The 17,392-nt window shown below is 35.1% G+C and overlaps 1 protein-coding gene across 7 annotated transcripts in view; it reads left to right on the top strand.

Moving 5' to 3' along the window:
- The window catches only part of NUMB (numb homolog (Drosophila)), a 134,641-nt gene that overhangs the window by 89,068 nt on the left and 28,181 nt on the right, over nt 1-17,392 (top strand). For 4 of the 7 annotated variants that reach the window (XM_012724587.1, XM_012724584.1, XM_004681714.2 and 1 more), the window contains 2 exons: nt 9,650-9,724; nt 14,921-14,953. In XM_012724587.1, coding sequence (XP_012580041.1) covers nt 9,650-9,724; nt 14,921-14,953 — 108 coding nt within the window. The remainder of the gene's footprint in view (nt 1-9,649; nt 9,725-14,920; nt 14,954-17,392) is intronic. The other 3 variants (XM_012724586.1, XM_012724585.1, XM_004681715.2) reach the window with 1 other exon arrangement.

Consider the following 17,392-nt stretch of genomic DNA (forward strand, 5'->3'; position numbering starts at 1 on the left):
GGATTACAACTGAGATGGAAAAAAAAAATGTACAAAATGATATAAAAATAAACTTATAAAAAATTTGCATTTAAGTACATTTATAGATGTACTAACATAACTGGTCATACTAGCATTGTTTATAACTTCAAAAATCTGGGGGGAAATGTCCATTTTAGGATTAAGAAAAGAAATTATCACATCAATTAAGTGGAATTTTTGCCACTATTTAAAAAGAACAAGGTGGGGAAAAGGTTAAAATTTTAAAAATAATAATAAGGCCCCCTCCCTGGTGGCACAAGGGGTTAAATTGCAGCACTATGAAGCTATCCTCAGCCACTGCAGCAAGAGTTTGATCCCTGGCCAGAGAGGTAACCCACATGGCGTGGCAGCCCTGCCACTGGCTGCTCCCTTCAGGGTGTATTTCAGTCAGTCCACCTGTTTTGTTCCCCACTGTCTCTGGTGAATCCTCTCACCTCTAGCACACAGCATTTATTCATATCTCTAGTATATATGAATAAAAGTAAATCTTTAAAAATAATAATAAGGTGGCCCTCCCTGGTGGTGCAGCGGGTTAAAGCACAGCACTGAGAAGCTAAAGCCGCTTCCGCATGAGTTCGATCCCCGCCTGCCCCGGAGGTGACCCACATGGTGTGGCAGAGCTCTCCTGACCCGCCCGCTGCTCCCCTCAGCAGTGTACTTCATTGATCTGCCTGTTCTGCTCCCCGCTCTGTCTCTGGTGAATCCTCTCACCACTCCTGCACCTCTGGCCTGTGTCCCAGTTCTGTATGCACAAATAAATAAATCTTTAAAAAAAAAATAATAAGGTAAGTCTATCCTCATGTATTGAGTAAAAAATTTTTGAACACCTACTATGTGTCAGATGTGTACTAAGTGTAAGCAAACAAGTCATAGTTCTTGCTCTTGCCATAGTTCATACTCTCCTTGTAAGGGAAACAGGCGTAATAATATATGAGTGCAACTGATCACTTTTTAAAAAGGGGAACTGTGGTTCTATAAGAGCATGTACCAGTAACAAAAAACTTGACCTATAGTAGAGGTTCAGGGAAGCCTTCCCTGAGGAAATTTGATCCGATATGTAGAGGCTGGATAAGAATGAATTAAATGAAAAGTATAGACATTTCAGAGGTATGGAATGTGTATGTAGATAGGCCTTGGTGATGAGAGGAAAGAGCAGCACTGAGGAGCGAAAGGAGGGCTGTAGTGTAGTTGTATGAGATAAGCCTAGAAAGGAATGGGGCAGGGCTTTGTGAGCCATGTTAGAGGTTATGCACTTTTAAGAGTAATAGGAAGTCTTTGAATGATATGCAGGTTTTTTCCCATTTTTTAATCTTATGTAATAAGATATACATTACACAAAATTTGCCATCTTAATTAAGTCTTAAGTCATAGTTGTACTATCCCCACCACCATTCATCTCCTCAAACTGGTACTCTGGATGCAGTGTGGTTTGCACACCATTGTGGATGAAAGAGTCTGGTAAAAGATTATTACAGTAATCCAGAGAAGAAGACAGTTGAACACTGAACTAGGGTGCTGGCTGTGAAGATGGAAAGAAATGAAGTAGATAGAGATAATTAAGAGAGAAAAGCAACAGACATCGGAGACAGGTAGAATCTGGGGTTGGGAAAGTGTCGTATTAAGGATGTCACCTGGCTTCTTGTCCCAAACACAGAGGTGATAATGATGGATATATGGCAAACACTGAAAGCGTATTCTTTGCATGTGCTCCTACAGAAAGATGACTTTATTACTAAGTGACAAAGGCAAGGTCAAAGTAGTGTATGTAGTATGGTTACAGGACAGGGAGAGAGGGGTGCCCCTGAAGCCCCAAATCTGCCTGCTCTAAATGGGTTCTGCCATCCACCGCATTAAGACAAAACATATAAAACTTTAATGAAAAGGGACTTTAATACAATGAGTATACAATATAGAAGACAAAGAATATAATGTCTAAATCGGACACCTGAAGTTACCCATCCCCTCGTGGGCAAAAGTCAACCCAAAAGGGATTGGCCCAAAGCAAGGCCTGAAAGCCTGCCACAAGACTAAAGCACCTTCTGGCCGGGACCCATGGAAAAGGGTCAGAAATGGCCAGACAAGTCTGGGAGGAAAAGAGCAAAATCAAAATCAATATAAACACTGCCATAATCACCTCCCTACAGATATCTCATCCACATCTGCCTTAACTAGTCCAGGGCCTGGAAGCAAGCCTGGTTTCTTCCTCACATGCTTGCTGCTTCATGTGGCTTCCTCAGGTCTCCATCCTGCTTCCTTCTTCTCTCTCTTCAGCTCCACCCTACTTCTGGGTGGGGTAGGGAACCTGGAACTTCCCCTTTTCCTAGTTTCCTGTTATAGTATGTTTCTGTTTACAGTAAAAAGAAAAAAACATGTTTGTATAGATACGTTATATATTATATATGTTAGAGATATCTGTGAGAAGAAATAAATAACAAGTTCAGAATGGGAATGAAGGATTGAGGATCTTTTAACTTTTTGGTGTATGTAGCCTTTGGAACTACATGGCATTCTTAGGAACACACATCATTTATATTAAATAAACATTTTTTGGAGCCTCATTCACAGATTCTGAGAGGCTGGTATACATTGATGAGACAGTTGAAGTAAAGTTGATTGAAGTACTTCTAATGAGCTGTGAAATAGATCTTAAGTATTGTGTGAAAGATAAGTAAAGATCGATATCTTTCAGAATAATTCTCATTTATTAAGAAAACAGCTGAATGACCTCCCACATCTCTGGCCTTACCCAGAGTTCTTGTATGCATAAATAAGTTTCTTTCTTTAAAAAAAAAAAAAAAAGAAAAGAAAAAAACAGCTGGATGGGATGTGTTTTAGAAATGAACACACAAGATATAAAACATGTCTTATGCAGATAGGGTGGCTTTTTTAGGATTTTATTTTGTTTGTTTGTTGTATGGTCTTTTGAAGTCCTTTCTACAAGAAATTCATCTGCTCTGGGGTGCCTTCCTTACCCGCCTTTCTTCTCCACCCTCACCCCACCCTATCCCACACACTGAAAACCAAGACACCAAGAGCAGGATAGGAGGATCAAAATCTGAAATTATTTTTCATAGTCTAGAATAGGTGTATTTCTTGGGTCAGTTATAACTGGACAAATAGTTGTTGTATCTGGCCTTGCCTGTGAGACTGCTAAATGCTAAATGAATGATGAGCTGGTATAGAAAGTTTTCCCTGTAGGCAACTAGAAAGACAGTTGGCATACTCACGGAGAAGTTATGTGACTGGGGGTAGAGAAGATGAGTTTTTTGTACATCCTCACTCTCCACAGAAGCACCATGGGTTTTGAATTGACTAACTATATGTAAATTATCATTGAAGTCATGAGTGAGATGAGAAAAGAGCCAAGGACAAACCTAGAAGGGACAAGCAGTGCAGTAGGAATCTTCAGAGGAGATTAGGGACAAGTAGCAGAGTGATAGAAGGGAAACCTGGGGAGTATGGTCTCAGAAGACAAAGGAAAATACAGATTAAAAGCTTGAAAGTCTTGGTGAATTTGATAACACTCACAGTGCACTTTGTGAGGATAGACTCGAGATTGAGGAGTAAATTGGTATAAAGTAAAGAAGATAGATCACTGATTCAAGAAGCTTGTTTGACAAGGTTTTGTGAAAATAAGGAGGGATAGAAAGTCTATATGTATATACCTGAAGCTACCACCATTGTCAATATAGTAAAAATACCATGGAGTTAGGCTCTTCCAGCAAGAAAGCCAGTTGCAAGAATGTCTGTCACATAGGCAACTGCAGTTTCAACCAGTCACTGTATCCTGTTCTATTCTCCTTATGTATGGATCCGCTCTGTTGTTGTTTTTCCTACTGCCACAGCTTTAAGCAGATCATCAACTTTTGCTTTTTTAAATACCTTAAAAAAAAAAAGATTTATTTATTCAGGCATACTTGAGCTGGGGTGCAGGCTAGAGGTGTGGGGGTGAAAGGATTCACCAGAGATAGGACGGGAACAAAACAGGCTGATTGACTGAAATCCACTACTGAGGGGAGCAGCAGGCGGAATAGGAGAGGTCTGCCACGCCATGTGGGTCAGCTCCCTAGCCGGGGGTCACTCATGATGTGCTGCAGTGGCTGCAGATAGCTTCACAGTGCTGCATCTTAACCCCTCGCCCCATCAGGGAGGCCCTATTTTAATACCCTTATGAGAATTCTTGACTTTTTTTTTGCTTCTGATTTTGCTCCCTTTCCAAATTGTCACCTTAGTGCTGTAGTGATCTTCCTAAATAGCAAATACGATTATGTCACTTAATTTACTTCCTACCTTTTAGTGTTTCTTTAATAAAGTAGTAAAGAGTCATAGAGAGCTCCCTAACAGCATATACATTTAAGTCAAACTGCTGGAGTTTGAGTTGGGATTTGCAAGTTGTTACTAACTATGTGACTTTAATAACTTACTTACCCTCTCTGTGCCTTAGTTTCTTTATTTGTAACATGGGTCATAGCACCTTACTTAGCTAACATAGGTGTATCATGAAAAACAGTGCTGCTTGGCATGTGGTAGGTGCATAATAAATGTTTGCTGCTGCTGCTCTATATTTATTGGTTGGACACCAGTCAAATACTTGCGTTTTTATCTGCTCCTCTTATTTCTTAGGTTTTTTTCCTTAATTGAATTTTTAACACTGGAAGTTCAGTTGTCTCTAGAACAAGAGCTAGGAGATTTTGGTAGATGTTCGGTGTCTGAGGACTTAACGTTTGGTCACACCTGTCTCTCCTAGCTTTAAAAATTCTACTTATTCCAAGAAATGGAATGTTGCCTACTGCATTTAATTTTGTTGACTGAATGTGACAATTTCCTATGTCGTTAATAATCCATTTCAAAACTGCCTTACACTGACTTTTTGGAAGACACACTTTGTAAACAAGTAGTCATCCAAATTTAAGTTAATATTTAACCAGGTATCCTAAGATGTAAATCAAATGAAGTAACATTTGGATGAACAGATATGTTGTATTCACAGTTAAGTTTGCTAGCATGCTGGCAATAATACTTTTCTGGCATAATTTTCTGTCTGAAACATCAAAAATTTAGAAAAACATGCTTTTGGATCAAAATAGTAAGATAGTTGATCTTTTTCTTTTTTTAAGATTTATTTATTTATACATACAAAACTGGGGTGCAGGCCAGAAGTTCAGGGGCAGTGAAAGGATTCACCAGAGACAGAGTAGAGAGCAAAACAGTCAGACTGAGGAAGTACACTGCTGTGGGGAGCAGTGGGTGGGTCAGGAGACGTCTGCCGGGCAATGTGGGTCACTTCCACTACCAGGGATCAAACTCACACTGAGGCGGCTGCGGCCAGCTTGCAGTGCTGTGTCTTAACCCACTGCGCTGCCAGGGAGAGCCGACTTTAATCTTTTTCAGTTTTCATCAAAGTATTGTATACCTATGGTTAAAAACAATGCCTTCTTACCCCTAATTTCACTCACCTGTAATTCTTTTAATTATTTTTGTTTTCTGCTTCTACCGTTGATAATGAAGGTTTTTTCTTCCTTTTTTTTTTTTAAAGATTTATTTATGCATACAGAACTGGGGTACAGGCCGAGGTGCAGAGATAGAGTGGGAGCAGAACAGGCAGATATACTGAAATATACTGTTGAGGGGAGCACCGGGTAGGTCAGGAGAGGTCTGCCACACCACGTGGGTTACCTCCCTGGCTGGGGATCGAAATCTTGCTGCAGAAGCTGCAGTAATTTCATAGTGCTGTGCTTTAACCCATTGAGCCCCGAATGTTTTGTCTTCTTTAGATAATACGACTTTTATACTCTGTTCTTAATAAATCTATTTTTATCATGGATTCCCCACAATAAAGAAGGGATGACTTAAGCCACATTTCCTACCCTTCCATCTTCTCATTCTCTCTCCATCCAGACTTTTTGTGAATTATTTTTAATTTTTCTGTTGGTTTCTTATGTTTACAATTTTTTTTGTTCTATTAATTTTAGATAGTATATCTTGATTCTTTACCATGTAAGCTAAAACTCCTTATTCTCTTACCTTCAAACGTTTATTAACTGTTCTTTTTAACATCGTGCAGATCAGTAATATTTGCTTTCTGTCCTACAATTGTATATTGTCTCCTTTTCTTGACTTGAATTTACTGTAATGGTTTTCAAAATATTGTTTACTGTAAAGGTAAGCTAAGTAATGTGCTAATTCTCTTTGTGTATAGTAGATCATTGATATATTTAAAAGAATTAGTCAGCAGTGAACATCTGCTGAGTGCTGGACAAATTATGGACAAAGGTCATATAATTTATTCTAAACAGTAGGCTTATGGCATATAAAACAGAATCTAGTGGGTATTAACACACATATTCCCTGAATGAAGTACCTGGCAAGTCAAAAGGAATCTAAGTGTGAAGCTTGAGTGGGACAGAGGAGGTAATTATTAGCAAAACCCAAAGAAAGAAAGCAATCATTCAGGTATTTGAGGAAGCAGATTATACACAGTACACAGAACCAAGTACAAAGGCTCTGTGGAAGTAGAATACCTGGCGTGTTGAAGACACAGTAGGAGACTAGTGCATTTGGAGCAGATGATACAAGTAGAAGTGAGATCAGGTTAAGTATCAGGCATCAGATCAAGTAGCTTAGTCCTGATACCATCAGACCTACCCCCTGCATTTTTACTAAAACCGTGGTTAAGTAAAATTTTTATATGATCTTGAATTTTAAAAGGATAAATTCTTAAATAATTAAATATATAAGGAGGAACAAAGCTATTTTTAAAATAAGATTATACTAATGTGTGTGGACTTTTGCATAGACTCACCTTACAAATAGAGACTGATAAGACTGTTAAATTGTAAATGGGAAACAATTCTTGGTAAAATTTTTATATTATAACTTTTTCTTGATTCAGAGTAATTAAATGCTTATATTCCAAAAACACTCTGTGTGTGTATACACACACACATACACACATATAATGGATTTAAGACTAAAATAATTCTAAATAACTTTTTAAAAATTGAGATATATATTGGACTTGAAACTGTGTACATTTAAGGTATACAGCAAATTACGATTGCCATGGTAGTGAAAGCCAACACCTCTGTTGTATCACATAATTATCACTCCTTCTAGTGCTAGAAACAATCACAAGACCTTGGTTAAGTCACTTTACCTTTTGACACCCAGGCTCACATTTGAAAGGTGAGATTTTTGGATCTCTTTATTTTCAGTTTATGCTTGGTCATATAATTAGATTTAATGTATATGCTTGGTCATATAATTTGTTCAAATATAGTTATATACTCCAAATTTGTAGTTAATTTATCCTTTGGTAAAAGACTTCAAAAATGTTTTGATATCATGTTCTGTACATCTGCATCTTGTATTTGCAGTATACTAGAGGCTGTGTCTCTAACAGTATGCGCTTCTTATAAATTAATGGTTATTATGTCACTTTGTGTTAGTGCTGGGAACTGCTGACTCCACAGTCTCACAACAGAGCTCTCCATTTCTTCTCAAGGGTAGCATTGCCAAAGGAGGGGGGAGGGGGCCTACTTTTTAAATAATTTTTTCAAGAACAGGAAAAATGACTTAATTCATCCAAAAATGAAATTCCACACACTAGTTTTTCTAAAGTACATTTTTGTGAATAAAAGTCCCTTACTCAGATGGAGTTTGGAAAAGGCAGGCAGACAAAAGAAGTCCCAGTGTCAAATATTTTAGCCATTAAAGCATAAATCTGCTGCAATTCTTCAGTGAGATAGTGTCTCAGAGAAGAAAAGGACCTCATTAATAATGTTTATTTCAATGGGCATGTTCTTCTGATAGTCTAATAAAACATGCTGATTTCTATCTCTACATTTTTAAAATAGACTATCAACTGAGAGTCCATAAATATTTTTTCCCTCTCTTCGTTCCCTCAATTCCATCTTCACTGCTCTTTTTTTTTTTTTTTGCATAAATACTCATATGTAACCTGTCACATTGATTGAGGTTATTAAATAAAGTCCCTTTGAAATCTTTATTCATTTCTCAGTGACTAAGGGTAACTGAGATCATTAAATCCCTTTCTTTATTATTAATATAAAATGGAACAAAGAGATTTAGTAACTTGGGGATACTATTAGAAATGAGCCTTAACAACAGCAAAGACAGACAACACAGATATATAATATTAGAGATAGCAAAGTAAAGAGACCAGTCACTGACTCAGGTTATGTAAATACTGCTGTATAGTTTATGCAGACATTTTAAAGTTTAGATTGATTAAGACTATTCTAGGAAAATATGAGTTACTAAATTTAAAGTTGTAAAAGAAATTGAATAGCCTATGAAAAGAACCATGAAAGATATAAAGTTCTTAAAGACCCAATGCAAAAAGCTGTCAAGACTGATTATAGAAAAATAAATAAGGGGCTTCCTCTGTCCCTACCCCCTGCACCTCTGGCCTACACCCCAGTTCTTGTATGCATAAATAAATAAAGATAAATCTTTAAGAAATACAATTAAATAAAAGGCAGGGGTGTTTCTATACTCTGACCATTAGGAGATCCCTCTCCTGTTTCTAGAGTCCTTTTTCCAGAGCTCTCTCTGTGCCATAGTGCTTCTGGATTATCAGCTAGGTTAAGTTCAGGATGGAGTGGCAAAGAGGAGAGAAGGGGAGTTCTGCAACTTCAGAAATACTGTGAATTCTATTATTCTTCTCTAATTCATCTTGGAATATTTACTTTTCAGTTTCCTTAAATAGTAGCTCCATGTATTCTGTCCAAGTTTTATGGTTTCATTTAGTTGGAGGGATAGCATAGACTGTCTACTCCATTTTAGCCAGGATCAAACCCTGAATTTCCTTGTAAAAGAGAATACTTGTGATATTGCCAAATTCCTTCTACTCTTCTCACCCAAGACTGTGCCCATACTATGGTACAATCGGGATCATGACACATTATTGCAAAAAATCTTTATTAGCTGTTTTGTCTAGGACAAAGTACAAGTGCATTTTCCCGTTCAAATTCCCCAGCAGCATATACCTCATATTCCAGTCAAACAGGATCACTTGTTGCTAGTTATTCCATTCCACACCTTAATTTCTGTAACCTCTCTCTGCCTAAAATAGTTTTGCAACCTTTCAATTTCTGCCTTTCACTTTTTACTTCTTCAAATTACACAGTTTTTAAAGCTCAGTTGCAGTTCTTTCTTAAAATTTATTTTAGTTCTCTGCCTCTTTCTCATGTTTCCCATAAAAGGAGTATGTAATCTCTTCAGTCTTTGAATAATGATTATTTTTATTTGTGTATTTTTTATGATTTACATATATATACATACATATGTGTACATATAGATACATATTTTGGTTTTGGATTATTTCTGTTTAGAGTAACTGTCAACCATAGCCTGTTGTTATGCTTCAGATTCAACATATTTGGTGACATTTAGTGCCTACATGTACTTTTTCACTTACTCTTTTGTGTCAACTCTTTGAGATAATTATTCTGAATCGTAATTCATATAAGGACATTGAGGGTAAATAAAGTGACATCTTAACTCTTCCACAAAGTGAATTTCAGTATGGGCTGAATTTTCTACCTTCTCCTATCTACCATATAGAAGTAAGCAACAATAGACATAACTTTTCTTCTTTCTACAGTACCTTGGCCATGTAGAAGTTGATGAATCAAGAGGAATGCATATCTGTGAAGATGCTGTGAAAAGACTAAAAGCTGTATGTATTCGATGGTTATCAGTATTGATCTATAGTCTGTAAATATTTTCTTTGGAAAGATTTTTATGCTCACTAAATTTTAGCAACCCACTACCCATAAAGAATAGTATCTATACTAAGAAAAAAGTTGTTGCTCATTAATAAAGAACTTGTGTTAATCATCCAAAGAGACAAATTATTAAGATCAACCTCTTCAATATAACTCAGATATTACCTAAAAGATATATTGTTCAGAAACCATGTAAAACAAGTGGTAGGTAAAACTACTATAATGAAACCATTATAGCTTGTATCTTAACCTATGATAACTGAATTATAAAGTACTGATTTTAAATCTACTATAAGAAACAGCCTTCTAGGAAAAAGAAGTAGAAATATAAGTGTTGATGGCTGGTGATATTTATGTTTTGGGGGGACTTCTCATTATTTTCTTATCTCTTACTCCTCAATTTCCTTCTGTACACCCCACCCCTCTAATATAAACAATATAATTCCCTTGCCTTTTGCACAAACTTCAGCATACTTGAAATGGCAGAGGTTTTTTGTTTTTTTGTTTTTTGTTTTTTTTTTCCCAGGGCAGGTAATACTTACTTCGTCTGTTGTGCCACTTTCCAGGCACATGCCTATATAGTTAATAAAAGGAGAAATTGGCTTTCAAGTTCATAAAGGTTGATATGAAGGTGTTAATAATCAAATTTTGGATTGCTTTGAAAATTGTTTCATAAACTCTGACAGCCCTCTTCTCACAATCTTCCTTCTCTCCAGTGTGTGTCCTCCCCACCCCTTCCTGTAAACTGGAAGCATTATTGCATGCCCTTGCCTCAACAACATTTTAAGTATTTGTTGCTTTGGGTTTGCTGATATGGCAGGCTGCCACAAGTTTGGCTAACTAATGAGTGCTTTCCTCCCCTTCTCGATTTGCTGAATTAAAATTTTTCTGCTTCTTGGTACATACTGTATGACCTTACCTAGAATTATTCCTCAATATAAAAGACATAAAATTGAAGAAACAACCAATTCAGAGAGGTAGATTTTATTTTGGAAAAACTGACTTACTATTGAAGGAAAAGAAGGAAAATAACTGAGTCTAGTATACAGGAAACTGGGAAAAAACAAAAATATATAGACATACACACACATCTATACACACACACACACACATACACAAACCCCTTTTACCTCGATTTTGGTCTTCTATATTCTTTTCACTATTTTTTAAATTCTTAAATTACTGAGTCCCTTCCTAGTCCATCTATGCTGTCTCAATTAATCATTATTAAATAATTTTTTGAAATAACATTGGTTTACAACACTGTCTATGATTTAGAGGTATAGGATCATACTTGCCACATGTATGTTACCACATCACTCCCACCAACCACCAAGGGACCCACCTCCACTGTGCACCCTCCTTTTCTGTGCTCTTCCCCCTTCCTTTTTCCCTCCTCTCTGGTAGCCTCAGTTCATTAGGGAATATTTTTATGATGTTAAAATACTAATGACTGAAAACAATGGACAAATAAGTGAACGACTAAGCAGATCGCAAACAAATGTAAGCAGTTGTTAAAGTCTTACAACTTCTACAACTTAATCTTAGAAAGTTACTGTAGGAAGTCTTTTAATTCAGAGTATGGCTTCATTTTTACTGTCTTAATAAGGAAAGTTTGCCCAGAAGACACTAAGAAATGGTTTCCATTTTTTAGTGAAGTTAATCCTAACCATCTAGGTTTTTATTTTAGCTACTTTTTTTCAGAAACATCTCTTTATTACAAGGGTTATATATATATATGTATATATATATATATATATATATATATATAGAGAGAGAGAGAGAGAGAGAGAGAGAGAGAGAGATAGATGTATTTTGGTATGAAGTACAAATGCACAAAACAGTATATAAAGCAGAATTTCTTGTAATCCCAGAGAAAGCCACTATTAGCCTTGTGGCATTAAATTAACTTTTTAGTTGAGTGAATTTTTTGTTTTACCTTTTTGTATCAAAATATTATAAACTGTAAGCATGATTATTTGAGGTACATGACTTTTTAGATAATAAAAGTTAATTTTTATTTTACCTAAAATAAGAGCCAAATTCTCATTTAAAAAATTATTCTTTTGCCTCAACAGTGTCTGGCACATGGTAGCTATTTAGAAAGTATTCTGAAATGAAAGCAATTCAGTCCTTAATATGTGATCTTATAATTTCTCATACAATAATTGCATCGTATAGTAATTACCATATAGCCTTATATTTACTATTTTAAGTTTTATGGAAAATTTTTGCGTCTTTCTAAAAGATTATTTTTTGTCTGTCTTTTATGACTAAAATGAAAATTTATATATGTTGATTAACCTTTCAGACAAATTTTTGAACTTGAAAACTGACCACTTCTGAATTATTCATTCAAGAAGTCCTTTAATATTTCCCAGACAAATCCTATCTGAAAGAGTTAGAACAAATATGTAATTTCACATGGACAAACATGTATTTCTAAATATAACATTGAATTTTTGGATAACTGGGCTGAATTTTCTATTTAATGTACTCAGTGATGCCCTTTTGAATGCTATAATGAGAAGTCTCCAGAAACTTGAAAGTCTTCAAAATGTTATTCTCAGCTATAGTAATCCACAAAAATTCTTGTCTTCATGTTTTCACTGTACAGAAATTTCTGATTGCATCCCCACTCTGCATCCCTCACACCCTCCCCACCCCCTACCCACATCTATCTAGCAAACTTCTGTAATGTGTTGTACCAGATGCTTATGCTGTGCCAAAAGCTGGAGGTTTATTGTTTATCTATAGGTCATAAAACAGATTTTCAAATACTTGGAGACAACTGCATACAAGTATATAGAAGGCTCAAAAAGAAATAGTGTATCTGTGGAACTAATTTTAATGCCAAAGTTTTAAACTTTAATTCTGTAGCTCAAATTTTCCAATTAGTAGCATCTTAATCGAACCTATTACTTGAATGATTTTTGACCCCAAAGTCCTACTGCTTTTTTTATTTGTGGAGAGTTGAGGAAGCGGGATAATTTATAAGAATAGTTAATTCCCTTCCCCCCCCCCCAAAAGTAGTCCTTTATAATTGAGGATTACTTTAACTTCACTTGGAAGTTATCTACATACTTAGTAAGTTGAAAGATATCATTAAACAGGATGTTTTAAATATAAGTGATTTTGTTTAAACTGTTTACCTTTGCGCATAAAGTTACAACTATTTTCAACTCCTTTGACATGTTAACCAGTTTGGTACTGAGATTGTATAAGCGTAACAGAACTACTGCCTATTTTCAGTGCCTTTATGGCATAGTGTGTTGTAGGGTGAAGATGTTATTTATTTTTTCACTTTGTAAAAATTTTGTCAGGCCTTTCATTATCTTGCTTGACACTGGTTCAACATGTCCTTCCTTTACACAAAGGTCTTTTCTTCCTGTTCTCTCTATAAATGTCTCTCCCTCTTTCTGTCTTGGTTTTAGACTAGTCTCATTACACTAGCAATATCTAATATATTGTTTTTTTATTTACTATTTGATATATTTGTTTTAATATCTGTTCTTGTTTTAGCAGGTAAAAGAATCATAACTTAATTGTTTTTTATGAAAAACATTATTATCCTCTAATCTAATAATCTTTTTATGCATTTTGCACGTGAACTTTTTCATTAACACCTGAGGTTTTTGTTTGGTTTGTTGTGTGTGGTTTTTTGTTTTTTGTTTTAATAAGAGAAGGCAAACTCCATGTTAACTGGAGCTTTTCTGGGACTTAAATTAATATTAACAGATCTCTTTCCCTCACTTTCACATCCCTACAGAGTTGTGGATCTTTTAACTTTGGCTGCATCCTTAAAAGCTGGTGGTACTTACAGTCTAACAAAAAGGGTCACCAAACTTGGCAGCAGAAATAAACTTATTCTTACTGCAATAACTACCCCAAATTACTAATTTTCAGCTTAAACTCAAATTATTTTGTGAAAATATTTGCTTCTCTTGTGATCTTCAAATTTCAGAGAGAAAATATTACAACTATTCAGTGTTTAAGAACATTGAAAATAGAGAAGGTTAAAGTTCAGTACAGTTGTCTTTTTGTAGATATTTGTCCAACATTAAAAACTGATTATAGAAAGTAAAGGCTTAACGTACAGTCCTCCCAAGTCTAGGAAATGTAAAGGTAAGCTACTTGGGTGAGTTAGCACTAATTTTCTCTATGTGACTTCTTCAGATTATAAATAGTAACCCATTTCCAAGGTTTTTGTATATTCTTAACAATTGGTACTGGGACCAGAGATAATTATGCTTCTCCTATCTACATAATTTTGGAATTGTTTGCTTAAGTTAATGTCAGGGTAAATTTTTCATTCTAAAACAATAGCATTTAAAAAGGAAAAACAAGACAAACCAAAACACCCTATTTCAGTTGTGATCTACAGATGTGGTTTGGTTCTTTGATATATTTGGTTTCTCAACTCCAGTGAAAGCATTAGCCTTGAGTTCTTTATGGGTGATTGATTCTGTGTCAGGAATAGCATGTATCTATTATAGCCTCTTGATCATTATGGAATTGGTTAGCGCACACATACATACATACAAATCAATCCTAATGAACAAGCAAGGATTCTCTCAGTGACATCTTGAACTCATTAAGAAAAAAATTGACCAAGGACCCTTGATGCATATTCATAATTTAATTTTTGTGTTTTGTTTTTGTATCATTAGTCATTTGAATGTGGACTGTTTTTTTAATTGATGACTCCCACAGAGTTTACCACTAATTATAAATTGAAAATTGATATGAAACCAGTCTTCTATTTACTACTTGGTATTATAAAATTTAAAATAAAATCTCACCAAGCCAGTGTGTCCTGAAATTTTTCTCTGCTGCTGCCAAATTTGGATAGTCTCTGTTTTAAAAGTAAATAAGTACTAAACTAATTAGTTGCTCCGCATGGATACAGGTTCTGATTTCTTGTCACTCTTCCTATGGATTCTTAGACCACACAGTGTGTTTCCCTGCATTTTCATGCACCTCCCTTTTTCCTCGTCACTCCTGGTATGGATAACTCTAAAACTCTCACTCCTTTCCCTTGTCTCACTTTGTCCCTTACCCAACTTCTGTTTGTGCTTATTGGTGTGAACCTTGGGACATTTAGCCCATACAATAATAGCGCTCGACTTGTCCCCCTGTTCCTCCAGGAAAGGAAGTTCTTCAAAGGCTTCTTTGGAAAAGTAAGTTTGATGCCACATTCATGCTTGCTTTATAAGGAGTTACACCCCTAGTCTAGCACTGACATATTTAACAAAAGAAGTACAGCATTGGTTTCTTTATATTACAGGAATTGATTTAACTTTATAAATTGGAAAGTTGTTGTCTGTGCTATTTCCTGTGTTTCCGAATACAAAATCTGATGATTCCTAAAAAGTCCAATAAAGGGAGTGGGTTTAAAAAGGAGTATCTCTCAAGACTAGGTATTAAAATAAATTTAATTTTATTGCACAAAACTCTTCATATTAGCATTAGTTGAATTTTTTTAACTAGTGGACTTTCCTTAGTACCCAGTCGTTTTTTGTTTTTTGTTGTTGTTGTTAAATATTTATTTATTTATACATACAGAATTGGGGGACAGGCCAGAGGTGTGGCAGGTGAAAGGATTCACCAGAGACAGAGTGAGGAGCAGAACAGGCATATGTACCGAAATACACTGCTAAGGGGAAGAGCAAGTGGGCCAGGAGAGATCTGCTCTACCATGTGGGTCACCCCCCTGGCCAGGGATCAGACTCGTGCTGCACTGGCTGTGATAGCTTCATAGTGCTATGCTTAACCCAGGTTGTGCCACCAGGGATGACCCAGTACCCAATCTTGACAGAGAAATGGAAAGAAATATTAAATTCACGTGAAAGTTAAATGTGCTAAAAATTTTATATTCAATGCTATTACTTTTTTTCCAGTCTAAGTTAAATTTTAGAGTGATAATACATACATAAGTTTGTCTTTGGAAATTTTGCTATACTTTTTAGACTGTTCTGTTAATCTAAGAAACACTTACCAATCTATCTGTGGAACCCTCTTTATGTAGATGCTTTTCAAGTAATTAATAATGTTTCAATTTCTATAGATTGAAGAATATATAGGATGACCATACACAAATAGATAAATACATTTCTAACATTTTTTTTGCATCCAAAAAAATTTATTATTGTTTAGTTTTGAGTAAGTGGTCCAAAATAATTCAGACCAAGCCAGTGTAAGAAAAAAGTGTTATCATTGGATAGCTGAGTATAAATTAAAGTTTATGTGAATATGAAAATCCTATCACATTTGTTTTTCCACTGGGTGGTTTTGTTACCTTGGAAATACATATTAAAAAACAAATAGCTTCCATACCCTTCTCAACTAAATTTTAGTTATAACCTTTATTTTACATACTCTTGTTTAGGTCACTTTTACATTAATGTGAACAAACTTGACGGATTTTAGATTGAATGGCTTCTATCAGTTTTTACCCTCAGTCTGAAATGAAAAACTTGTTATTGGTGTGGAATCTTGGGACATCTAGCCCACACAATAATAGTGCTCAACTTGTCCCCCTGTTCCTCCAAGGACAGGGTAAAATGTCACAGTAATATTTTTTTAGTAGATAGTCTGGATCTGAGTCAAATGAGCAGGTTTGTAGAAAGTGGGATTCATATCTATAAAGAATTAATCCTAAAGATATTTGAATCATTATAAACAGCCACTATAATTGTTAAGGAAAGTTTTATATGGAACATATATATTCACAAACAGAATTTCTTAAAGCTGTTCCACATCACCATAATTGCCATATAATCTTTAATTATCTTCCAAGTGAACAATTTTTAATATATCTACTTTAATATATCTAGTTTAATATATCTACTTTATATCTATCCAAGTGAACAATTTTTAATATAACAACTTTGTCTGTGAAGACTAGATTGTATAAAATGGTGATTTATTTTAAAAACATTTTAAAATATATCTTTTTAAAAAGATTATAACATGGTATTTAGAAACAAAAATAACCCTTGCTTTAAAATCAGTCTCAAATGACAACATTCATTGTTCTATATAAGGGTGTCATGATGCCTTCAGTGCAGCTAAACTAGATAATTCTGTACTTCTTAGCTGTTTTCGCTGCATTTTGCTACATGACAAGTTTATGTGTCATTGAAAGAAAATTATGAATTATTTCACTTAACCCAATAACTCTGAAATTACTATTCTCCCTTTTATACAATGAGGAAACAGGAGTTCATAGAGGTAGAGTGACCTGCCTGAATTCATAGCTGTAAGAGAAACTAGAATTTGAACCCAGATTATCTGTCATCAGCACCCACAATCACTGCTGTACTATCACTCTGTCTTCATTTTATTTATAAGCAAAATTTTCCCCAAAATTTGCTGATAAATAAGGAACTTCTTAGAAATTCACTTTTAATTTCTAACTTTCTTAATAGTAATTTAACCTTGTATTTTATCAACCTTGTCAATTTAGTTTTTTTATTGAAGTTTTGAAGAATCTTTTTCACTGTTTTTTTTTTTTTTTTTTTGCAGACACTGAAATGATACTAGTAACTTTGTCTTCTAAGTGACTACCTGAACTCTTCCCATACATTAATTGGAGGAAAATTAATTTTATGGCAGGG

This window comes from Condylura cristata, unplaced genomic scaffold, assembly GCF_000260355.1.
Source record: "Condylura cristata isolate star-nosed mole 26May11 unplaced genomic scaffold, ConCri1.0 scaffold00013, whole genome shotgun sequence".
Taxonomy (NCBI): Eukaryota; Metazoa; Chordata; class Mammalia; order Eulipotyphla; family Talpidae; genus Condylura; species Condylura cristata.